The following is a 26,240-nucleotide window of genomic DNA, read 5'->3' on the forward strand; positions in this document are numbered from 1 at the left end:
ATGATTCATATAAACAGTCTGAATTCTGCTAATGATTCATATAAACAGTCTGCATTCTGCTGATGATTCATATAAACAGTCTGCATTCTGCTGATGATTCATATAAACAGTCTGCATTCTGCGGATGATTCATATTAACAGTCTGCATTCTGCTGATGATTCATATTAACAGTCTGCATTCTTCTAATGATTCATATTAACAGTCTGCATTCTGCTGATGATTCGTATAAACAGTCTGCATTCTGCTGATGATTCGTATTAACAGTCTGCATTCTGCTGATGATTCATATAAACAGTCTGCATTCTGCTGATGATTCGTACTGTCTAAACAGTCTGCATTCTGCTAATGATTCATATTAACAGTCTGCATTCTGCTGATGATTCATATAAACAGTCTGCATTCTGCTGATGATTCATATTAACAGTCTGCATTCTGCTGATGATTCATATAAACAGTCTGCATTCTGCTGATGATTCATATTAACAGTCTGCATTCTGCTGATGATTCATATAAACAGTCTGCATTCTGCTGATGATTCGTATAAACAGTCTGCATTCTGCTTATGATTCGTATAAACAGTCTGCATTCTGCTGATAACTCATATAACCAGTCTGCTTTCTGCTGTACTTAAAGCAGTGATGGATATATCCCTGTCTACATTAGAATCCACTTGATAACATTTTTATGATCTCTTTGCTTATTAGAGCCACCAAAGCCAGTCCCGCGGGCGCACCCACTGCCAGTATCCAAACCTACAGAAGGGCTGTTTGAAACCCCCTTTGGATCAGCCTCATTTGGCTCATCTTTCCAAAACTCAGTAAGTCTCCTTCTACCTACTGTTTTGATTAGTGGGGCCATCTAGATGACATGGAGCAGAATTGAATAATTGGTGTTTCTCTAGTTGTTGCCGCCTTCCTTTACAGTCCGTCTGCGAACAGACCAAGACTATGCTCTGCTGACAGCCTTGGGTTTGTCCTATTTTGTCCTGATTTTGGGACAACCAATAATGAGGAGCCCTGCAGACAGATAACCTCAGCACAGAGAGGAAGCCCCTTCACTACCCTAGACCTTCAGTGATATCTTTACATTGATTGCCGAGACCACTTGGTGTATTATCATTAAACTTAGTGCCGTAGACTGGTTGTCCAGCCAGAATGGTATAAACAAGTAATACTTACAGTACTTCGCTGTTCCCAACCCGGCCCGCCGTCCTCAATTCCAAAGCACCCCAGGTACCCCGACAGTCTCTGTTTCCTGCGTCCTCTCGACAGCCAGAAGATACCTGCTCAGCCGATCACTGGCTAGTGTTTGACTGCGCAGTAACATTTCTTGCATGTCGACAGAGACCAGGAAACAGAGAAACGGAGGGAAGGGTTTGCGAAATTGCGAAGCATTGAGATAAAAGCAGCAGGAGATTATGATATTACTATTACTTTTACATTTTTTCACTGTCTTGGTCTTTTACTGTCCAGACCTCCAGGGATGATACTATTAACTACTTCAGTGTCCTAGACCATCAGGGATGATATAATTTACCCCTTCACTATCCTAAACCACCAGGGACAATACTATTGACCCCTTCAGTATCCTAGATCGCTGGTGATACCATTATCCCCTTTGCTTTTCTATAACACCCGGTATGATGCTATGAATGCCTTCACTATCCTAGACTATCAGGAACAATAGAGCAAAAATAGCTGAAAATGATAAAAAAAAAGATTCTGCACGATGTAATAAATTAACATGCGGATGGGCATGGCTACATTTATAAAAGAAAATCACTTAAATTAATGAACTAACACAATAGATGCAAACAATCTCCCTGTAAAGGTCTATGGCCAATCCACCCTTGCCACAGACTGAGCAAAAATAACTGAAAAAGATTTAAAAAAAACATACTGCACAATGTGATAACAGCATAGGAAGGTTTTGAGACCACCTTGGCGCGGGTAGGCGGGCACAGATGTGTTTTGATTAGAATATATTGTCTGAGAGTCTCAGATTTTATCATATCAGAATGAGCCCTTGGTTCATATATAACATTTGCATCTATTGTGTTACTGCATTATTTTCTGTGATTTTTCTTTTATCAGGGATGGCACTATTAACTTCATCAATATCCTAGACCACCAGTGATGATACTATTAACCCTTTCAGCATCCCAGACCTCCAGCAGTGATAATTCTTTTATAGCCTTTGCTCTTCTACACCATCAGGGATTATACCATTAACTTCTTCAATGTCCTAGACCATCAGGGATGATACTACTAACTCCTCCACCATTCTAGACCACCAGGGACAATGCTATTAACCCCTTTTCTATTCTAGACCACCAGGGATGATACGATTAATTATTTCACTATCCTAGACCACCAGGATGATACTGTTAACCCCTTTACATTCCTAGACCATCGGGGGTAATACTATTTACCTCTTCACTATCCTAGACCACTAAGGGAGTAACTATAAATGCACCTTTACTGTCTTATAAACACAAGGGATGTTACCATCAACTCTTTCAGTCCCAAAGACCACCAGGGATGCAACCATGAATTTCTTCACTGCCTTAGAAGACAAAGGATGTTGCCTTAACCCTTCACTACCCCAGACCACCAGGGATGCTATTTATTGCAGTGGGGAACTAGGAAACTTAAGGCAATCGGGAATATTTCTATGGAAACAATATGAAAAAATGTGTGTATTAGGTCACGTCCATTTCATGCTAAGTCATATCTCCTTGGTCTAAGCCTAGATACAACCACGTTAATACATATGGACCAGTTGATTTTTTGAATAAATGTTTTAGATATTTACTGTGATGTCTATGATGTCGGAGTGTCACCTGCACATATATCATTCATGCAATATATGTGTTTTCAGAACTCCACGGCACATGCGATAAAAGCTGCTGATCCATTCGGGGACCCATTCGGAAATCCATTTGCTTAGGAATAATCTTTTTACGGTTCCTGTAAGTAATCCACTCATTTCCTCTTCGGTGTTCCAAACGTCTAATGACATCCCCCTGATGTCACCTTCTGACCTCCATTCTCCTGCCAGATACAGGGGTCACTGCGCTGAAACCTCCTGAGTACAGAGACGGTCACTGCATGAAGGATTTCCAGTAAGATAGATTTACAAACTGGAAGCCAGTAAACAGCATGGACATACCGTGCGCTGGAGGCTGCAGTATATAAAGAGTATGCGGCCATACTGTACACATAGCTAATGCTACCATACAATACATATAAATAACGCTGTCATACAGTATAAATAAATAATGTGACTAGTATATGTTGATCCATGTGGGGGCAGTTTATAGTTTCGGATAACCCCCTTTAAATAGATCCAAATTCTGCGCTGATTAATTTTAGAATACATCTCCATAGGTATTACAGCTCTCTATAGGGTGTCACTTAACAAAACCTGGACAACCCCTTTAAATCCACTATTTACATAAAATTTTGAAATGATGGCTGCCCAGAGCTGCCACTAGAGGGAGCTGTGTAAATACATATGTGTTCAGCTCTCCCTAGCGGCAGCTGCTGTCACAAAAAACGGCAAAAACTTACTGGAGCCAAAGAGAGGCAATGTTGACATTGTAAGATGATTGCAGGTGGAACCAAGAGTAGTCCCTTGCGTTGCGTACAATGATGAGGTCAGTAGTGCTACAATAACATATTCTCTCTCTCCTTACATTGCAGCTGTGGACAGAGCAGAACTGACAGGAGCAGGGGATCCTTTCATCTATGTCAGTGGCAATTGTCGCCCCCTTCTGACCGCTGATTATTTTTACACATTGTCTTCTTATCGGGGCAAAACCAAATATCATCCGCGGCGCTCCCAACTGCACATCCTCCACGTCAATGCAAGCAGTCCTCCACAAGGCCATCTATCTCAGCAGGATCCACCCCCCCCCCCCCCCCTTCCTCCTCCCCCTTTGTTAATTTTTTATTTTGCAGGTCATGATAATTCAGCCTTTTGTCTTCCTGTATGGGTGACCACCACCAGTTACACACATGTACAGATGTATCAGGCTCCGTTCACACCAGCGTCCTGCTATTCCAGGCTAGTGTGCCAAGTTAGAAACTCGGCTCTGCTATATCTACACATGTACTAGAGAAGGAAGCTTACAGAATCATAGGGATATTAAAAGGAATGTATGAGATTAGAAATAAAAAAGGTTCTGCTTTTTTTTCCCCCAGATACAGCACCACTCGATGGTTGGATCTGGCATTACAACTCAGCTCTTTCCGACTGGGTGGTGCTTAGCAGAAATACCAGACACCGCCATGTACAAAACCTGTCCCTGCTTTCTAATTCCAGACAACCCCCTTAATGAATTTGGCATCTCATTAACATAAGTAAATAAAAAACAAATCACATTGCTGGAGTCACAACGGTGTCCCGGTTGCTGTTGCTCCTGGTGGGTGGAGTCTTGTAAACTGTACTCACTAAACAAAAATCTTATTGGTCGATTAATACCAAAGGGAGCACTCAATATCCATTGCAAAACATATCCATCATGTGTCCAGTAAAAACAGATCCCAAGGCACCAGTGTGACCAGTATATAAATGGGAATAGTAGTTCTCATAATAGAGCAGAGCTGCAGCTGGAAATTCCATCTCCATCAGCAGGACACAAGTGGTATTAATGGCACCCATATGAGTGTAGACAGCAGGGGGGCAACTACAGATACTTAAATCCCATAATAGAAGGTTTAACGTTCCTCCAGGGTGGAGCTAAGCTCTTATGTACACACCCATGACTATGTGAGAAGAAGCAGCTGACGATTAACTGCTGGCGTTATCTGTGCAAATTAAAGCATGGAAGTTAGTGGTTGTCATTAATGGGTGCTACTTACTGGCTTGCACCTACCTGGAGAACAGACCGAGATAGTTTGGGTTTGGGGGTTATCACAACTGCACCTACAAAGCCAAGTTCCTTCTTCAAGCCACTAGAGGGCACTGAGAAACACATGAGAATATCTGTGTCACCCATGCTTTACACAATGGGGAGTTTTCCCAGCATGCTTCATGGTCGGAAACTGTAAATGGTCATTGCCTAAACTTCCCAACACAAAGCAGAAAAAAATACTAGTAAAAGGCAGTATTCTCCTATAATCCGACATCCATAGGAACCTGATGAATCTCAGATTATCAGATGAATATAAAACTCACTTGATGAAGGGTATATATTGATGGTCTCTGAAATCCATGCTGGATTATCATGTTTTCTGGATTATCAGGTTTCCTATATAAAGGAATTTCACTGTTTATTGAAACTTTATGATGTTCTCATCACTATGAGCAAAGTAATTAAAGTGCATTTGCCAGCAGGATCAACCCTATTAAACCAGCCGTAATGCCTGGTAGGGCTGACCCTGCTGATTAAGACAATAAATTGCTGAATCAGACCAACCTCCCCCCATCCATTGCTGTGAAATATGTTTTTAAGAAATGAGGGCTTACGTGCACTGAGGGCGGGCCCTAGCCACTCAGTGCACCTTAGCTCCTTCACTATGATTCCCTTCTGTTTGATTGACAGAACCAAAAGTCCAAGTGGAAGGAGAAGTGTCCAGGGAAGTACTGTGGAAGAGCTAAGGTGCACTGAGTGAATAGGGTGCACTTAAGCCCTTATTTGCATATTTTTAGAAACATTTATCCTAAACGCAGCAGAAAATCAGGCAAAGAATGGCGTGGCTTTAATCTGCAGGGTCAGCCCTACAATACATCATGGCTGCTTTAATAGAGTTCATCCTGCTGGTGAATAAAAAAAAATTCCTTAAAGGGGATGTTAGGTTTAGACACCCCCTTAGTGGCTACAAAGAGCGTCTCTTGCTCTGGAGGACCTGCCCTGCCCTACAGTACACAGACAGCCCATTCTTTTTAATGGAAGCAGTGTAATACTTTATTTCCCCTGTGGAGGCGCTGCAGGGAAATTGAACACTTGCCAAATTTCTGTTCTTTGATTGCTGGAGGGTTTACCCTCTGATTTTTGCTTATCCTCGGGCAGCCTTCAAGCAAAAATATATAGTCCGAAGTGGACAAGCCCTTTAAGCTTTCTAAAATTTTGTATTCACCATACCAAAAAGTCATTTGCTCACCACCCGACGACCTGCCTGGATTTTAGGAATGTGGACTCTTCTGAGATGCCTCCAGGACTATGGCAGCCATTTTACTAACACAGAAGTAATTTTTGTCTCCTGATGGATTTAACTATTTGATACTTAAAGAAACCTATATGCTGTTAACCCACCCGCGGCCACGGAACCTTCCGGATTCATTCCAGAATGGCTTCAATTTCTACTAAAACCATACTCCGCACAGCGAATATTTTTGGTATCTTCCGTTTTTTTCTCTAGCAGTTGATCTGGTATCAGCTCGGAAATACGGCCGAGGATGTCTTTTGATAAACCGAACTCTTCATGATGAACTGAAAATAGGAAATTACCAATCACAGATATATATATACATATATATATAGACTTGGTAAACTGGAATCGAATCTTGATTTGTCAAGCAGGGTCACGTGACCCTCTGCCTATACTATCCTCCTATCAATGCACTTTTTGTATGATTTCTGGCTATGTAATAGACTTTTCAGATCTTTCGTAAATTTTCTTTGCCCTCTCTGTATAAACTCAAATTGTGCGCCTTATATAATGTATTAAAAGAGATATATATATATATATATTGATTTCTGTGTGCATGCTGATCTATAAGATAATAAGCAAGATCAGAGAGGTTACGATACCCCATTATAAGCAGTACATCTGCCACCACTAGGTGGAGCTCACTGCAGACTCTACTGAGTTCAAGAATAAATATGCCTGAAGTGAGCTCCACCTAGTGGTGGCTGCAGGTAGGCAGAACGTTGTCATGGCTGTGTGAAGGGGAGGAGGGAACGTGGAACTGTGGATGGGAAAAACTAAGATCTGACTAAGGACCAACTAAGATTTTATCAGATGAAAATATATCGGTAGGTACACGTTCCCTGTCCCATCCTAAAAAAGACCATCCTGTGCCAAATGACAAACACATGTATACCTTTCAGTATAATGTATTAACGCTAACTGAGACATCAATCAAAGATCGGATAACGAGCAATTACCAGGGGGCCTTATGACTCCATTCACCCTGTACAAAGCCCCCTTGAAAACGTCTTGCCTGCTGACTCACGACCGTTGTTGTGTTCCGTGTCCGTTGTTCCGTTTACCGTGATTTTCTGCGGACCCATTGATTTTCAATGGGTCCGTTGAAAACTCGGATAATGCACCGTTTGTCATCCGCCTCCATGATCCGTGTTTCCAGTCCGTCAAAAAAATATGACCTGTCTTATTTTTTTCACGGACAACGGTTCGCGGACCCATTTAAGTCAATGGGTCCGTGAAAAAACACGGAGGCACACAAGATTGTCATCCGCGTCCATTTTTTTCTTATCATTTGCAAGGCAAACTTGACTTAGATTTTTTTTGCACTTTTCATGTCAAGGAAGACACACGGAAACAAAAACGGAAACGGTTCACGGAACAACGGAACAGCTTTTTGCGGACCGCAAAAAAATACTGTCGTGTGCATGAGGCCTCAACTTGACCTTATGTCCTGACACCAGCTGCAGAATTTCCTAGTTGCCGTGTATTACTATAGTCCTCAATAAAAATCTCCAACCGTTTTGTGTATGCAGCAACTAAGCAGAGTTATGTATCACCATAGTAACAGACAACAAACATCCTGTGTAGTCTGATTCTGCAGTCTGTGTAAGAGTACTAAGCAAGAAGTAACGGATGGACAGATGGGAGTGAGACTGCAGGATCAGACTACACAAGGTTTGCTTGTTGTCTGTTGCCATGGAGACTTACTTTGCTAATGCAGTGTCTCCCTTAATGCTTGGATTTACAAGTTGGCAAAAATGTTCTAAATCCTCAGAGGCTTTAGACACATTGGGGGAGATTTATCAAAACTGGTGCAAAGGAAAACAGGTTTAGTTACCCATAGCAACCAGTCTGACTCCACCTTTAATATTCCAGAGGAGCTCTGAAAAATTAAACGTGGAATATGATTGGTTGCTATGAGCAACTAAATCAGTTTTCCTGTACACCACTTTTGATAAATCTCCCTCATTGTGCCCCCTCAGGAACTTGTGTACAAGTATTTTTCACCAAATCAGTTTGCTGCTTTTTAATACTTCTCTTATTGTCGCGAGGGTGTCACGACCTATCGCTGACCCTGTTGTGCCTGGGGTCAGAAGGTCGCAGCGGGTGGCTACTCGCTTGGTTTCTCAAGAGATCGCTGCATGACCTAGTGGTGAGAATAGATTCCGGTCCAGGTTTTCCTGCTTAGGTTTGCAATCCTTTTTGTTCCATTTAGGAATCTGTAGCTTTTCCTTTCAGCTGTTCTCTGTCCCAGCTACTATATATTCTCCCTTTCTGCTTCCCTTGTTGCCATATATAGACTTCTTTGCCCGATCTTCTATTCTGACCTCAGGTGGAGTTGGGACAACTGTTGCTGTGGAGGTGTTGGAACTGGTGCTGTCGGATCTCTGGTTCACTCCTGTTGTTGTTGTCTCCCTTCGAGGATTGTTTGTGGTGTTTGTGTTGTTTGTCCTTTCCCTGTTGTTACCCTAGGTGTCAATGGTGAGGACTAGTGCTCCCACCGCCCTATTCACTACCTAGAGCTTATTTCAGGGTAAGTCAGGGATAAGGCACATGATCAGCGTACGGGTTAGCAGCCCGTCTAGGGGCGTTAGGGCAGTCAGGTGCCAGTGCCAGGTGAGCTAGGGGTCACCACTCCTCCCTCTCCCTAGTGGTAGGGTACTCCTTTTCCCTTCCCTCTGTTACCTGCCATCTCAGACGTGGATACTTATGATACTAATTTCAAAATCTCCTGCATAGACATTCCACCGTGCATATCTGTATGCCGTTATCTCCTGAGCACCCATTAGTGGTGGCTGTATATACAGTATGCGTATGTAGTAATCTCCTGAGCTTCCTCTAGTGGTGGCTGTATATACAGTGAGGAACAGAAGTATTTGAACACCCTGCGATTTTGCAAGTTCTCCCACTTAGAAATCATGGAGGGGTCTGAAATTCACATTGTAGGTGCATTCCCACTCTGAGAGACAGAATACCCAAAAAAATATTTCAGGAAATCACATTGTATGATTTTTAAAGAATGTATTTGTCTTGCACTGCTGAACATAAGTATTTGAACACCTGAGAAACATCAAGAATTCTGGCTCTCAAAGACCTGTTACTGTGCCTTTAAAAAATCCACCTCTACTCCACTCATTAATCTAACTTAGTAGCACCTGTCTGAGCTCTTTAAAGACACCTGTCCACCCCACAGTCAGTCAGACGCCAACTACTACCATGGGCAAGACTAAAGAGCTGTCAAAAGACACCAGAGACAAAATTGTGGACCTCCACGAGGCTGGATAGGGCTACGGGGCAATTGCCAAGCAGCTTGGTTAAAATAGATCAACTGTTAGAGCAATTGTTAGAAAATGGAAGAGGCTAAAAAACGACTGTCAGTCTCCCTTCGGACTGGGGCTCCATGCAAGATCTCACCTCATGGGGTATTACTGATGATAAGAAAGGTGAGGAATCAGCCCAGAACTACAAGGGAGGAGCTGCTCAATGACATGAAGAGAGCTGGGACCACAGTTTCAAAGGTCACTGTCGGTAGAACACTACGCCATCATGGTTTCAAATCATGCATTGCACGGAAGGTTCCCCTGCTCAAGTCATCACATGTCCAGGCCCGTCTGAAGTTTGCCAATGACCATCTGGATGATCCAGAGGAGGCATGGGAGAAAGTCATGTGGTCAGATGAGACCAAAGTAGAACTTTTTGGTCTAAGCTTCAATCGTCGTGTTTGGAGGAAAAAGAAGGATGAGTTGCATCCCAAGAACACCATCCCTACTGTGAAGCATGGGGGTGATAACATCATGCTTTGGGGGTGCTTTTCTGCGAAGGGGACAGGACTACTGCACTGTATTAAGGAGAGGATAATTGGGGCCATTTATTGTGAGATTTTGAGCAACAACCTCCTTCCCTCAGTCAGAGCATTGAAGATGGGTCGTGGCTGGGTCTTCGAACATGACAACGACCCGAAGCACACAGCCAGGATAGCCAAGGAGTGGCTCCATAAGAAGCATATCAAGGTTCTTGAGTGGCCTAGCCAGTCTCCAGACCTAAATCCAATAGAACATCTTTGGAGGGTACTGAAACTCTGTGTTGCTCAGCGACAGCCCCGAAACCTGACAGATCTATAGGAGATCTGTGTGGAGGAGTGGGCCAAAGTCCCTGCTGCAGTGTGTGCAAACCTGGTCAAGAACTACAGGAAACTTTGACCTCTGTAATTGAAAACAAAGGCTTCTGTACCAAATATTAACACAGATCTTCTCAGGTGTTTAAATACTTATGTTCAACAGTGCAAGAAAAATAACTTCTTTAAAAATCAGACAATGTGATTTCCAGAATTATTTTTTTAAATTCTGTCTTTCAGAGTGGGAATGCACCTACAATGTGAATTTCAGACCCCTCCATGATTTCTAAGTGGGAGAACTTGCAAAATTGCAGGGTGTTCAAACACTTCTGTTCCTCACTATATCTGTATGCAGCAAGTTCCTGAGCTGCCTCTAGTGGTGGCTATATATATATATATATATATATATATATATATATATATAATGTATGTAGTAATCTCCTGAGCTCCCTCTGGTACTGGCTGTATATATCTGTATGCAGTAATTTCCTGAGCCCCCTCTAGTGGCATCTCTATGTATCTGCATGCAGTAAGCTCCTGAGCTCCCTCTAGTGGGGGCTATATATATCTATATACAGTAATCTCCTGAGCTCCCTCTGGTGGTGGCTGTATATATCTGTATGCAGTAATCTGCTGATCTCCCTCTAGTGGTGGCTGTATATATCTGTATATAGTAATCTCCTGAGCTCCCTCTAGAGGTGGCTGTATATATCTGTATGCAGTAATATCCTGAGCTCCCTCTATTGGTGGCTGTATATATCTGTTTGTAATAATCTGCTGAGCTCCCTCTAGTGGTGGCTGTATATATCTATATGTAGTAATCTCCTGAGCTCCCTCTAGTGGTGGCTATATACAGGGTGGGCCATTTATATGGATACACTTTAATAAAATGGGAATGGTTGGTGATATTAACTTCCTGTTTGTGGCACATTAGTATATGTGAGGGGGGAAATTTTTCAACATGGGTGGTGACCATGGCGGCCATTTTGAAGTCGGCCATTTTGAATCCAACTTTTGTTTTTTCAATAGGAAGAGGGTCATGTGACACATCAAACTTATTGGGAATTTCACAATAAAAACAATGGTGTGCTTGGTTTTAACGTAACTTTATTCTTTAATGAGTTATTTACAAGTTTCTGACCACTTATAAAATGTGTTCAATGTGCTGCCCATTGTGTTGGATTGTGAATGCAACCCTCTTCTCCCACTCTTCACACACTGATAGCAACACCGCAGGAGAAATGCTAGCACAGGCTTCCAGTATCCGTAGTTTCAGGTGCTGCACATCTAGTATCTTCACAGCATAGACAATTGCCTTCAGATGACCCCAAAGATAAAAGTCTAAGGGGGTCAGATCAGGAGACCTTGGGGGCCATTCAACTGGCCCACGATGACCAATCCACTTTCCAGGAAACTGTTCATCTAGGAATGCTCAGACCTGACACCCATAATGTGGTGGTGCACCATCTTGCTGGAAAAACTCAGGGAACGTGCCAGCTTCAGTGCATCAAGAGGGAAACACATCATCATGTAGCAATTTCGCATATCCAGTGGCCTTGAGGTTTCCATTGATGAAGAATGGCCCCACTATCTTTGTACCCCATATACCACAATATACCATCAATTTTTTTGTTCCAACAGTCTTGGAGGGATCTATCCAATGTGGGTTAGTGTCAGACCAATAGCGGTGGTTTTGTTTGTTAACTTCACCATTCACATAAAAGTTTGCCTCATCACTGAACAAAATCTTCTGCGTAAACTGAGGGTCCTGTTCCAATTTTTGTTTTGCCCATTCTGCAAATTCACTGCGCCGATCTGGGTCATCCTCGTTGAGATGCTGCAGTAGCTGGAGTTTGTAAGGGGGCCATTTGTGATTAGCTAATATCCGCCGAAGGGATGTTCGACTAATGCCACTCTCCAGTGACATGCGGCGAGTGCTACGCTGTGGGCTCTTGCTGAATGAAGCTAGGACAGCCACTGATGTTTCTTCATTAGAGACAGATTTCATGCGTCCACATTTTGGCAAATCCAACACTGAACCAGTTTCACGAAACTTAGCAAGCAGTTTGCTAACTGTAGCATGGGAGATGGGTGGTCTCGTAGGGTGTCTTGCATTGAAATCTGCTGAAATGACCCGGTTACTGCGTTCACCAGACATCAACACAATTTCTATCCGCTCCTCACATGTTAACCTCGGCGACATGTCAATGGCTGTAAACAAAGAGAAACTTGTAAATAACTCATGAAAGAATAAAGTTACGTTAAAACCAAGCACACCATTGTTTTTCTTGTGAAATTCCCAATAAGTTTCATGTGTCACATGACCCTCTTCCTATTGAAAAAACAAAAGTTGGATTCAAAATGGCCGACTTCAAAATGACCGCCATGGTCACCACCCATGTTGAAAAGTTTCCCCCCTCACATATACTAATGTGCCACAAACAGGAAGTTAATATCACCAACCATTCCCATTTTATTAAGGTGTATCCATATAAATGGCCCACCCTGTATATCTGTTTGTAGTAATTTGCTGAGCTCCTTCTAGTGGTGGCTGTATATATCTGTATGCAGTAATCTCCTGAGCTCCCTCTAGTGCTGACTGTATATATCTGTATACAGTAAGTTCATGAGCTCCCTCTAGTTGTCACGGTGGCGAGTGGGGAAACTCCCCACCATATAGTGAAGGAAAACGGGGAAGCATCTAGGCCTGAACACCAGGAAAAGGGAGCAGGTCACCTCCTAGAGCTGCCCTAATCCTGGCCCTGACTCCTAACCGTATGAGCAGACCCAGATGGTAGGTGGGCTCATACACAGGAACCTGGGACCCTGAGTCGCCCTGAAAATCCCTGCAATGAGGTTAGCAGCAGGAAATGACCTGTTCATCCCAGACACGGATGAACAGGAGTCTCCACCGGCCTAGCTGCACTGAAAAGTGCATCCAGTGAACAGCCACTGAAATGGCAGGCAAGAGCCCAGAAAAAACTTGCACTTACCTGCCATGGCCTCAAAGACGACTGGACCCCCATGCAGACAGGAAGCATGGGGTCCCAGGCAGAGCTGCTCACCGACTTGTGATTCCCCCTCTGGGTAACCCTGACACCCCCTTCCGGAGGTTATGCGACTCACAGGGGAAAATGTCTAGCTGGAAGATAGACACCACATGCCAGACATGTAACGACTACTAGACATACAACAGACCCCGCATATAACCCACACCAAACATAGATACAAGGGAAGGTAAAGGCATAGGGAACATAGGGGAGACATCAAGGTGACATTGATGTCTAGCTAGGAGGCCCTCCCACTGGACAGATGGTATATCCAGGATAGGAGCAGCAATCCAGCTCAAACAAAGGCTGAAGGCCACTGACCTCACAAGACCAGGATATAAACAGAGGCTATGACACTAGTTCAGATATACGTAATTTTACCATCCAACTGTTTCTGGAGGGAACTAGGACCTCTGTATTAGGGGGGGGGGGGGGGGAAACTGATCCGATCGCTATAAACATACATTACAAAATTATTCTGTGCTGAATAATGGAGTTAAACATGCTATGATGATGAAAGGCAAGGAGTCACTTTAATCTGAACAGTGCGGGAAGTGATTCCCAGTGAGTGTCATGTAGAGATATCTGGCAATGTTTGGGAATTGGAGAAGAATCAGAAAATTCTGTACTGGACCTTGTGTTTGTCCTTCAGTTAATAAATTACAATGAGGTTACTGATGGGATTGTAATAAAATCCCCTCCTGGTATCATCCCCAGAGGTGTCCCCAAGAGCCATGGCCGCAGTGCTTCATGTGTTGGGGCTGACGCTTATCTCATGTGTATTGTATGTGTCGGGGAATATAAGGTAAGTCGTCTGATCCATTACTAGAATTTTTTAATCTTACAGCGTATAATTTACATATTTTTTGTGTGTAACTATAATAATTTTTGGCCCAGTCACGTCAGTGGTAGAGTATATGATATACAGAGCTGGATAAGGAGTTGTATATGCTATACAGAGATGTACACTCACCTAAAGAATTATTAGGAACACCATACTAATACGGTTTTGGACCCCCTTTTGCCTTCAGAACTGCCTTAATTCTACGTGGCATTGATTCCACAAGGTGCTGATAGCATTCTTTAGAAATGTTGGCCCATATTGATAGGATAGCATCTTGCAGTTGATGGAGATTTGAGGGATGCACATCCAGGGCACGAAGCTCCCGTTCCACCACATCCCAAAGATGCTCTATTGGGTTGAGATCTGGTGACTGTGGGGGCAATTTTAGTACAGTGAACTCATTGTCATGTTCAAGAAACCAATTTGAAATGATTCGAGCTTTGTGACATGGTGCATTATCCTGCTGGAAGTAGCCATCAGAGGATGGATACATGTTCTCATTCTGTTTACGCCAAATTCGGACGCAAATTGTAGCCTCTTTTTCCTATTTGTAGTGGAGATGAGTGGTACCCGGTGGGGTCTTCTGCTGTTGTAGCCCATCCGCCTCAAGGTTGTGCGTGTTGTGGCTTCACAAATGCTTTGCTGCATACCTCGGTTGTAACGAGTGGTCAACGTTGCTCTTCTATCAGCTTGAATCAGTCGGCCCATTCTCCTCTGACCTCTAGCATCCACAAGGCATTTTCGCCTACACAGGACTGCCGCATACTGGATGTTTTTCCCTTTTCACACCATTCTTTGTAAACCCTAGAAATGGTTGTGCGTGAAAATCCCAGTAACTGAGCAGATTGTGAAATACTCAGACCGGCCCGTCTGGCACCAACAACCATGCCACGCTCAAAATTGCTTAAATCCCCTTTCTTTCCCATTCTGACATTCAGTTTGGAGTTCAGGAGATTGTCTTGACCAGGACCACCCCCCTAAATGCATTGAAGCAACTGCCATGTGATTGGTTGACTAGATAATTGCATTAATGAGAAATAGAACAGGTGTTCCTAATAATTCTTTAGGTGAGTGTATATGATGTATGGAGTTGTACAGTGTATGGTATATATTTACATAAATGGGGTATATCTACACTGGCAGACACAGCCATGGACCACATGGGGCTGCTCCAGCAGTTTGAAGAAGTCCTTTTCTGTTCCTGCATCCCTGTGCAAGGTGTATAATGACAGGGGAGATGAGTTTGGTGTGGAGGATCTCAGGTGGATGAGTCTGGACCTCAACCCCATCCAACGCCTTTGAGATAAACTGGAACACTGACCCCAACCTTCTCCCTGAATATCAAGACACAAATTCCCACCAACACCCCAAAATCTTGTGGAAAGCCTTCCCAGGGGAGAAGAGATGAATCCATAATAACACTCATGGTTGTGGACTGGGATGTCAAACAGGCTCATGTCGGTGCTATGGCCGGGTGCATATATTTTTCATCATGTAGTACATGTTGCTTTTTATTTATGATGAGTGATGAGGACTTATATATACAGTCTTGTCTATTTCTTGACAGACCTAGAGAAGTTAATGATCCTGCTCCCATAGATTGCCAGCTGAGCAGCTGGGGCACGTGGACCGAATGTGACCCATGCACAGAAAGGAAGGTAAATTACTGTGCAATATCTGAAAGAATAATATTATAATGCTTAAAAGGGATCTCTGCCTTTTCCATGTCATTTTTAGATTCTACATTCTCTGCTGATACATTTATATCCCTATCATGTCCGAGCTTCGCTTTTCTGATACAGAGCTCCAAATCTCCTGTACAGACAAAAAAATTATAAAATAAAACACGGTTTACTTGAAGTCACCACTAGAGGGAGCTTATGAGCTTACAACGCACACACACACACTTATACAGCCTCCACTAGAGGGAGCTCAGGAGATTACTGTATACAGATATATACATCCACTACTAGAGGGAGGTCAGGAGATTACTACATACAGATATATACACCCACTACTAGGGGAAGTAAAGAAATTACTACATACAGCTATATTGAGCCACCACTAGAGGGAGCTCAGGAGATTACTTTATTTAGATATATACAGCCACCACTAGAGTGAGTTCAGGAGATTACTGCATACAGATATATACAGCCACCACTAGAGGGAGCTCAGGAGATTACTACATACAGATATATACAGTCACCACTAGAGGGAGCTCAGGAGATTACTGCATACAGATATATACAGCCACCACTAGAGGGAGCTCAGGAGATTACTGTATACAGATATATACAACCACCACTAGAAGGAGCTCAGGAGATTACTGCATACAGATATATACAGCCACCACTAGAGGGAGCTCAGGAGATTACTACATACAGATATATACAGCCACCACTAGAGGGTGCTCAGGAGATTACTGCATACAGATATATACAGCCACCACTAGAAGGAGCTCAGTAGATTACTGCATACAAATATGCACAACCACCACTAGCTTACAAGCCTTATGCCTACAGTAAGCTCTCAAGCTCCTTATAGTGGTGGCTATATATAACTGTATGCAGTAGGCTCCTGCACTCCCCTTAGTGGTGACTGAATATATACCTGTATGCAGTAATCTCCTCTCACCCTTTGTGGTATTGGGAGCCCCTGGAGTTACAGTTAGTAGAGATTGCTTGGTTGGAGGGGTTAGAAGTGAGATACATTACTTTAGTAGATTAGATGCCTGTCGACTTGTTGGAAGGCAACACTTTCCATCCAGGAGCTGAGGAGTAAATTCATCCTTTGGTGGCATCATGGAAAAGCACCAGCTTTAAAAGGGTTGTCCCATCAGGATATATGAAAATAATAGAGGAGCACCCTACATTTAGGACCCCAGCATATGAGCCAGGGAGAAAGTTGCTGAAAGAGTAGTATTACAGTAGGCGTCTAGGCTCATTATTGTCTTGAGGATCTCAGGAGCCAGACCTGCATCAATCAGATTAAACGGATTTTCACTGATGAGACATCTACTGTTAGACACTAGAACATGGGATTTGATAAGAAGTTTAGGTAGGAGTTACATTAAAGAGGACCTTTCACTAGAATAAAACATCTAAACAAACTATACAGACATGGAGAGCGGTGCCCAGGGATCCCCCTGCACTTACTGTTATCCCCGGGCGCCGCTCTGTTCTCCCGTTATAGCCTCCGGTATCTTCATAGTTAGGCTCCACCCAGGGGAACCTGCCGGGGTCTCCTTCTCCCATGCTGTAGCGCTGGCCAATCGCAGTGCTCAGCTCATAGCCTGAGAGAAAAAAAAGCCTCTCAGGCTATGAGCTGAGCGCTGCGATTGGCCAGCGCTACAGCATGCGAGAATGAGACGCCGGCAGGTTCCCCTGGGTGGAGCCTAACTATGAAGATATCGGAGGCTATACCGGGAGAACGGAGCCGCGCCCGGGGATAACAGTAAGTGCAGGGAGATCCCTGGGCACAGCTCTCCATGTCTGTATAGTTAGTTTAGATGTTTTATTCTAGTGAAAGGTCCTCTTTAAGATAGTGGAAACTTTATAAATACTGGTCTATCATCATTCAAAACACTTCCCCTCAACTCCACCTTCTCCATGTATCTCTCTCTCTCGCCTATGGTAGGTAAGTCCATATGAAGATTAGCTGCAGTCTCACATTGCATTTCTATTTGTGTGTGCTGTGTGCAGAATCTCCAGTGTCTCCTATGAGCTACAGCTTCACACTGCTCTTCCTCATGCTCACGAGCAGGAGACTGGAGATGGAAGGCTGAAGCTGTAACACAAAGAATACACAGAGACTTTGCAGTGTTAGGAGACAAATGTTCCTCGTCACTGATGGGATATGTAGGCTGCAAAAGGGGAACCATATCTGGGAGGAAAAAGAAACCAAGATGGCTAACACCCCATAAACATAAACGGCACAAGACTTAATACAGAGCTGCCCTCTTTCTCTATTGTAAAAATATGCTTTTTTTTTTTTTAAGAAGTTTCAGAAAGTAAGACCATAAGATTAGAACCAAGGAGCTAGATATAAAAGTTACAGACTACGAATGTAGTCCATAGGAAGGCTTTGTGGAGAGCCGAGGACAATTCTCGAAGGAGGAAAGTAGAGTACCACCTTCTAAATCTAGACTAAGGTATAGCACGCCTAGGTAATTGGAGAGAACACAAGAATGCCCACGTGTTTAGACATTGTAGACAACGTGTATTCTCCATTCTTCAGTATCGTTCTCGAAGCATCGTGAGATTTGGCCAGTTCGGTGGAGCTCGCTGTCTCAGCTCCCTAGGAGAAGTTCAACGCTGCAGATCAGATAAAGCTTGTGAGGAGGAAAGGATCGACTGTGGAAACGATTATGAGTGCGAGACAGGTAATACTGGTGGAGTGCTTTCCAAGACTACAACCTCTAGCATGTCCTACTCCTGACCAGAAGGCTACTTAGAATAGATCAGGAGTCAGAGAAAGTTTGGTGACAACCCCTATGAGGTGTTTCTAAGTGGAAATTCTCCTTAACCGTTTCTCACGCCATCCTGCACATTTGGACGGAGCTGTGTCATCTGCAGCTGGTGACAGCTGTCATGACAGATAACTCCGGTCCTGGACATTTAACCCCTTTGTCTCCACAATTGGCCAGCCGTGTTTGCGAGATAATACATTGCAATCTATTATGGAATTGACCAGAGGGTCGCAGGTTCAAGTCCCCTAGTAGCAATAAATGAAATTTTAAAGTGGTTGTCCAATACTCACTTAAAACTCACCTTACTGGTCACTGCCACTCCCGTTACCACATTACATGGTTCCCCACCAGCCTCTGTCCTCTAGTCTCTCTTGACGAACAGGAACTGTCCACTTAGCCAATCACAGCCCGAGGCGGGTCACCACTGTGGATTGTGATTGGCTAAATGGTAACTTCTTACAGATAGAGAGGGACCAGGAAATAGATACCAGTGGGGGACCAGGATTGTGAGAACATGATCATTGAGTTATTTTATAATTTTACTCCATGGAGAACCTTTTAAAAAAGTTTTGGCCGACAACCAAATGAATAAAGTTCAATAAAAAAAATCCAAAATAAAAATGGAAAAAACAAAAGAATTTGCTGCATCATTGAAGGGTTACATAGAAACATAGAAACATAGAATGTGTCGGCAGATAAAAACCATTTGGCCCATCTAGTCTGCCCAATAGACCGGTTAATAGACTGGTTAATAGACCTGTTTCTACGACTTAGGCCTCATGCACACAACAGTATTTTTTTGCGGTCCGCAAAAAGCTGTTCCGTTGTTCTGTGATCCATTCCCGTTTTTGTTTCCGTGTGTCTTCCTTGATTTTTGGAGGATCACCAGACATGAAAAGTGAAAAAAAAAATCTAAGTCAAGTTTGCCTTGCAAATGACGCGGATGACAATCTTGTGTGCCTCCGTGTTTTTTCACAGACCCATTGACTTGAATGGGTCCGCGAACCGCTGTCCGTGAAAAAAATAGGACAGGTCATATTTTTTTGACGGACTGGAAACACGGATCACGGACGCGGATGACAAACGATGCATTATCCGAGTTTTCAACGGACCCATTGAAAGTCAATGGGTCCGCAGAAAATCACGGAAAACGGAACAATGGACGCAGAACACAACAACGGTCGTGTGCATGAGGCCTTAATTGTATTAAAAATTGTGGAACGGAACGTAGAACCCAGACATCTTGTTGGTTCGTCTTCGCAGGTCGATGTATTAAACAGCGGTTTATGTGTAACGGTGACGATGATTGTGGAGATTATTCCGATGAAGTCTGCGATGACAAAGATCCAACGCCGGTGTGTCGCAATATGGAGATTGAACTGTCAGAGATAGGAAGAACAGCCGGAGATGGGTGCGTTACTGAGAGATCATCATTTGGCTATGGTGTCGGGCTATACTATTCCAGGCTGTTTAGCTCACAGAGCATTGTCTAGACTGGATACAACTGTACTAGTTTGTTACAATGTATCAGTCTGGAGTCCGGGCTGTTTAGCTCACGGAGCATTGTCTAGACTGGATACAACTGTACTAGTTTGTTACAATGTATCAGTCTGGAGTCCGGGCTGTTTAGCTCACGGAGCATTGTCTAGACTGGATACAACTGTACTAGTTTGTTACAATGTATCAGTCTGGGGTCCGGGCTGTTTAGCTCACAGAGCATTGTCTATACTGGATACAACTGTGATAGTTTGTTACAATGTATCAGTCCGGAGTCCGGGCTGTTTAGCTCACAGAGCATTGTCTAGACTGGATACAACTGTACTAGTTTGTTACAATGTATCAGTCTGGGGTCCAGGTTGTTTAGCTCACAGAGCATTGTCTAGACTGGATACAACTGTACTAGTTTGTTACAATGTATCAGTCTGGAGTCCGGGCTGTTTAGCTCACAGAGCATTGTCTAGACTGGATACAACTGTGCTAGTTTGTTACAATGTATCAGTCTGGAGTCCAGGCTGTTTAGCTCGCAGAGCATTGTCTAGACTGGATACAATTTCCACTTCTCAGCAGGACGAGATATGGGCAGGATTACAGCTTCCAAATGAAGTAAACAGCGGCTTAGCCCCTTCGTAGAGGGAATTGGTGGGGATTCTAGCTGTCATACCCCCACTAATATTAATGACTATTTTTTCATTTTCCCATTCTCCAAGATTTTTATAATGTTTTAAACCGTCTCCATGTGATATTTTCTCACAGCGTTAATATCCTGGGAATGGAAACGAGAAGAAATCCTTTTGACAATGAATATTTCAATGGGATCTGTAACAGAGTCCGAGACGGTAATACAAAGACCTATTATCGGGTACCGTGGAATGCTGCTTCTCTAGTCTATCAGGTAAGAAATCCATCTACATGTCCTGCATCATAGAGGAGGCACCTGAGATAACCATCTCCCTCTATGGTCTGAGTCATTTCTATATCTATGTCTGAGTGCTCTGGTCACATCTACAAAACCGCTCCTGGTCTTTTCCTGTGCTGAAGGGCATCTGTCAGCAGTTTTGTACCTATGACACTGGCTGACCTGTTCCATGTGCGCTTTGCAGCTGAAGTCACCCGTGTTGGTCCCATGTTCATATGTGCCCGCATTGCTGAGAAAAATGATGTTTTATTATATGCAAATGAGCCTCTAGGAGCAACGGGGGCGTCATCATTACACCTAGAGGCTCAGCTCCCTCTGCACTTTGACAAGGCCAGGCTACATTGCAGCACCACAAATATACAGATGCAGCAAATGTTAACCTGACAATGTGTTAAATACACTGTTGCAGCAAAATTAACCCATAACAACCACAAAAGTCATTGAAAATGTCAAGCTAGTATTTGCTACATCTGTATAATCCAGTACTTTTTTGTCACCATCTGCCTTCTTTGTGGCCACAGAATAAACCAACCTGTTCAAGGTTAGACTGGCAATAATGGTCCCCTGGTCCGGCATCCCCATGGGAGGTGACTTTGGAGCTATCACTTAGTACTAGGGTCAATGTCTTAGGCTGGGTTCACACCAGAGCGTTCTGAAAGGAGCGCTCTGTATGTGCGATTGTACGGGCGTTTACAAGCGCGCATACAGAAACAAGCAAACACACATTGTCGCGCGTTCCCGAAAGTCTATGTACGGGAACGCGCGACAAACGCCCGAAAAAACGCTCATGTACTTGTTTGAGCGTCAGGCGTTTTACAGCGCGATCGTACGCGCTGTAAAACGCCCAGGTGAGAACCATTCCCATAGGGAAGCATTGGTTTCTCCTTGTTGAGCGTTTTACAGCGCGTAGGAACGCGCTGTAAAACGCTCAGGTGTGGACTGAGCCTTATGGAATGATCAATAATCGCCTATTAGATGATACGTCCTGTGTGTACAATGTAAATAACAAGATTACAATTAGAGATGAGCAAACTGGCAGTGTGTAAGGCTGGGTTCACACCTGAGCGTATTCGATAAGCGCTTTTTACAGGCGTTTTTGAGGCGTATTTTGGGGGCGTTTTGGTATTTTGGAAACGCGCGTAGTACGCGCGTTTGTGTGATTAATCCAATGAAAAACTGCCGCAATACGCGCGACAATACGCCCCAAAGAAGCTCCTGTACTTCTTGGGGCGTAGGGAGTTTTACAGCACGTTCGTACGAGCTGTAAAACGCTCGGGTGAGAACCATGCCCATAGGGAAACATTGGTTTTTGCCTGTTGAGCGTTTTACAGCGCGTATGGAACGCGCTGCAAAACGCTCAGGTGTGAACCCAGCCTAAGAGAAAACGATCTTAGGGTCTGTGTACAATCAAGCTTCTATTCTAGTGTCAGGGAAATGAAAGGGTAGAAAGGCTAGAAAGAAGAAGGCTAGTTGCGGTTACTGCTTTTGAACACAGCTGCAGCTGCTTCAGAACCTCAAAAGCAGCTACCTGCAAGGACATTTCTTTCATATATATTTTTTTCCATTTTAACGGAATAAGGTCAAACTGTACAAAAAAACTGTACAAACAAAACACGTGTTTTTCTATCCAGAAAACAGATGTAGTATTTGAAATCTCAGTGAAAGCACCTGAAATACTGGTCCGAACTCCATGTCAGGTCTTCTCCACAAAGTTTATTTATTTATTTATTTGTTTGTTTAACATTATGAAAATAGCATATGTGTATCTTACAGTACGCAGGATAGTGGAGGATAATATCGGTGAGTGATAACGTGACATACTAGGCAAAAATCTGTGTTTGAGTGGCGGTATATCCACACAGTTCAAATTTAATATTTTGGTGGGAAGTTTGGGAACACAGCATATACGTGACTTATAATAAGCAGAGAAGGGGAAGGTTTACATGAAATCCTTGTCGGTACATCTCCAGAAAGTTAGAGTTTGTGGGGGGGGGGGGGGGGTAGGAGGATAATTGCATAGTAGTTTTGGCAATTTGTGTTTTACACTAGCAAACAATTTTTTTCTGAATCTGCATATTTTAACTCACAAAAGACATTAGGCCCAAATCTGTTAGTGGTGCCGATACTGAAGTAGTTCTAAAGTCAACTGTCAGTAGCATTGTCTTCAGTGTTTTGTGGATAGGGAAGCACATTATATTGTGTCTCCTAGTCTTTAAGTTCCAGAAAGCAGATTTGCAAACTGTTCCATGCTTTGTGTTACTGCATACATGTAGGCCCAAAAACGTCAGGAATATGGAAGGGCTCCAAACGAAAGACCCAGAGCCAGAAGTAGAACCAGCTAGAAGTAGGGGTAGTACTAGTAGTAGTAGTAGTAGTAGTAGTAGTAGTAGTAGGCGGCTGCAGTTGTCCCTTCTGATTTTGGAAAGGTACAACATTATCGTTGAAGAGAAACAGGATGAGATTGTGGATTGGATGGCTCAGTACTCCTCTCAGTTGCAGCAGGATGACGTGGAAGTGACTTTAGATTCGGACACAGTACCATGGAGCCAGGGGTCACAGCCTTCCTCTTTCTCCTTCTCCTTGCCGCCCCAGAGAAGGCTTTCAGTGGAGTCTTCCCAGTCCTCACTGCCTTACTTTTTTCTAAAAAGTGGCAAGAAAACTCCACCACTCCCTACGGCAGATAGTCAAGAGAGTCTCGCTGATAATGACTTGTGTGAGAGCAGTCAGGAGGAGGATCAGGAGGAGGCTGGGGACATTCATAGCTGTGTTGATGGTGGTGGTAATAGTGGCACTTGTAGCCACAGCATTGTCAGCGGGGAAAGCAACAGTGGCAGTCAGTTGGGAAAATACAACTGGCCAGCATTCCCAATCAGAACAAGTCTGTCCTTCTTCTCCTGGTCCTTTTTGTGGCAGCCAATCAGCTTCCCCAAGTCATACAGTGTCCCTATCATCATCATCATCATCATCATCACCACCTTCTTCTCCGGCTAAAACTTCTCCTTGTCCTCAGCCCATCGTGAGACATCTATAACGGAAGGTTTGACCAAGGAAAAACTTTTCATCACCAGCAATCAGCCTGTCTACAATCTGAACCCCCACCTGGCCACATTACTGGAGGTGCAGTCGCTGCCGTACCATTGTAATAGTGCCTTCTACTCTTACATGGTGGAGAATGTGGGCCACTTCTTGCGATTCTCGCTGTGCAACAAGCTACACTCCATGCCCACGGTGGACACCTGGAGCAGCTGTTATGGGGACGGGCAGTATATGTCTTTCACAGCTTCCAGGGTAAATGTTTTTTGAGGCAGCGGAGAGGCAGCACCCCAGCAACATGGCCAGGACAGGTCCTTTTGACCTCCCATTACCCAACCCCTCTTACCCATGAATTCCTTGGGACAGCTCCTACAGCAGGCACCTCCACGCACGGACACTCAGCCCATCTTCAATAGCAGCATAGGACCCGGAGTAACATATGGTGAGTCAGCACCCCAGCAACAAAGCCAGGACAGGTCCTTTTGAACCCCCATTACCCACTATATCTTCAGGGTGGCTCCAACAGCAGGCACTTATCCACCTCCTTCACGAACACTCTTTTTTTTCTTTCTTGCTCAGACTCCATTGTCAGAGTTTCACCACTACTGCCACTAGTACTATTACTACTACTCCTACCCATAGACAGCTGACCTACTGCCTTGTATGGTTTATGCTATGCTGCTACTGCTGCTGCTACTATTGCAGCCACATGTCTCTAATACCGTACCCTTTTCACATCTTCACTGCACTCTTGCTGCTCCAGAGCTTGGGGAGGGGAGAGGGGGAAAAAAAAATCCTAAAAAATAAACGAAAAGAGATAGCAAGTTTTCCCAAAAATTTTGCGTCCGAGGAGGCTAGAGGGGGTATCTACCAATTTCCAGGGCAATTGGAGCCAGATTGATTTGCCCTGAACCAAACGGATAGAAAAATTTGGGGAACTTCATCCGAACTGAACCTTGAATGGTTTGCTCATCTTTAATCCCTTCATGCATTTGGACGTAAGTGTACGTCCAAATCACATGTAACTTAGTGCATTTGGACGTACAGTCACGTCCAAACTGCTTACCGGGGCTGTGACACTATAAAATGTCACAGCACCGGAGTCTCCGCTCGCCCTGAGAGCAGAAACACCGGGAAAGCCGGCAAGGGACCAATCAGAGTGGCCCCTTGCCGGCAAGTGGTCCGATTGGTTAGTCTCTGCAGACTAACCAATCGGAGCACTTCAGTGAGAAAATGCCGGTTTCAGGCTGTGATTTCCACGCTGGAGCTCAGAGCCTGAAATCCGGAAAGATCCCCTCTGTGCCCCCATGCTCCTGATTTTTATACTGCCTCCATATGCCGGCATTACCCCCCATATGCCCTAATTGTCCCCCAGATGCCCCCTGCAGCGTTCTCTTCACTTCAGCCAGTGATGGCAGCGGCTCAGGAATGGAGCTGCCGCCATCAGCAGAGAGAGTCAGCTGTAACTTACAGCTGACACTCTGCTGCAACGGCCGAAATTAGTGCTGGCACCCATCTCAGCCGTCTAAACCCTTAGATGCCGTGGTCAGTAGTTACCTGCGGCATCCATGGGGTTGAGAGGGAGGGAGCTCCCTCTCTTTCATCGGGCCGCTGCTGCTGCGATTGCAGCGGCCCAATGGTTACCATGGCAACCGGACGCCTTACAAAGGCGTCTGGGCTGCCATGTACCTAAGACTGTTCAGACCCTGAGGGGCATTGCTAGGGTCTCAAAAGATCCAGGGCCCAAGCCCCAATAAATATGGCCCAGTTCTCTAAATCGGCCCTCCCCTGCACACCGCATTTTCCTGTACTTGCTATACAGCAGCACATACCTCTCACATCTAGTGCCTCCCGGTCTCCTACGATGTAGATCTTCTCTGTCATCATCTCCATTTGCTCCGTACATCTTCTTTCAGCTGCGCCTCGTCTCTGCAGAGTGTGACACACAGACACCTTAGCTTCTTTACATTTCTCATCTCTCCTTCTGTACCAAATTGCAACTCGTCTTGTTCATGCTTAGTGCAATTGTCTGTATTATGTATGGGCACCGCTTTTCATATGTACAGCGCTATGGAATGAATGGCGCTTTAATAATAATAATAATAATAATAATAATAATAATAATAATAATTAGAGGTGGGACGAATCCAATTTTTTTA

General features: G+C 44.1%; 2 protein-coding genes and 1 long non-coding RNA gene across 6 annotated transcripts in view; 2 read left to right on the top strand and 1 right to left on the bottom strand.

Annotated features, from left to right (window-relative positions):
* DAB2 (DAB adaptor protein 2) overlaps nucleotides 1–5,403 on the top strand; it is an 84,030-nt gene extending 78,627 nt beyond the window's left edge. For 3 of the 4 annotated variants that reach the window (XM_040420936.1, XM_040420937.1, XM_040420938.1), the window contains 3 exons: nucleotides 706–818; nucleotides 2,882–2,972; nucleotides 3,706–3,834. In XM_040420936.1, coding sequence (XP_040276870.1) covers nucleotides 706–818; nucleotides 2,882–2,950 — 182 coding nt within the window. In that variant the 3' untranslated portion in view covers nucleotides 2,951–2,972; nucleotides 3,706–3,834. Of the gene's footprint in view, nucleotides 1–705; nucleotides 819–2,881; nucleotides 2,973–3,705 lie in introns of all 4 variants that reach the window. The other variant, XM_040420939.1, reaches the window with a different exon arrangement.
* On the bottom strand, nucleotides 4,175–6,706 carry LOC120992162. The gene is made up of 2 exons (XR_005776933.1): nucleotides 5,500–6,706; nucleotides 4,175–5,423 (listed from the first exon to the last, which is right to left on the bottom strand). It is a non-coding gene; the product is annotated as an uncharacterized LOC120992162 (long non-coding RNA).
* A 7,284-nt stretch (nucleotides 6,707–13,990) lies between these two features.
* LOC120992164 (complement component C9-like) overlaps nucleotides 13,991–26,240 on the top strand; it is a 30,058-nt gene continuing 17,808 nt past the window's right edge. The window contains exons 1-5 of the mRNA XM_040420942.1: nucleotides 13,991–14,125; nucleotides 15,732–15,822; nucleotides 18,401–18,545; nucleotides 19,896–20,043; nucleotides 20,886–21,024. Coding sequence (XP_040276876.1) covers nucleotides 14,055–14,125; nucleotides 15,732–15,822; nucleotides 18,401–18,545; nucleotides 19,896–20,043; nucleotides 20,886–21,024 — 594 coding nt within the window. The 5' untranslated portion in view covers nucleotides 13,991–14,054. The remainder of the gene's footprint in view (nucleotides 14,126–15,731; nucleotides 15,823–18,400; nucleotides 18,546–19,895; nucleotides 20,044–20,885; nucleotides 21,025–26,240) is intronic.

The sequence above is a fragment of the Bufo bufo genome, chromosome 2 (assembly GCF_905171765.1).
Source record: "Bufo bufo chromosome 2, aBufBuf1.1, whole genome shotgun sequence".
Lineage (NCBI taxonomy): Eukaryota > Metazoa > Chordata > Amphibia > Anura > Bufonidae > Bufo > Bufo bufo.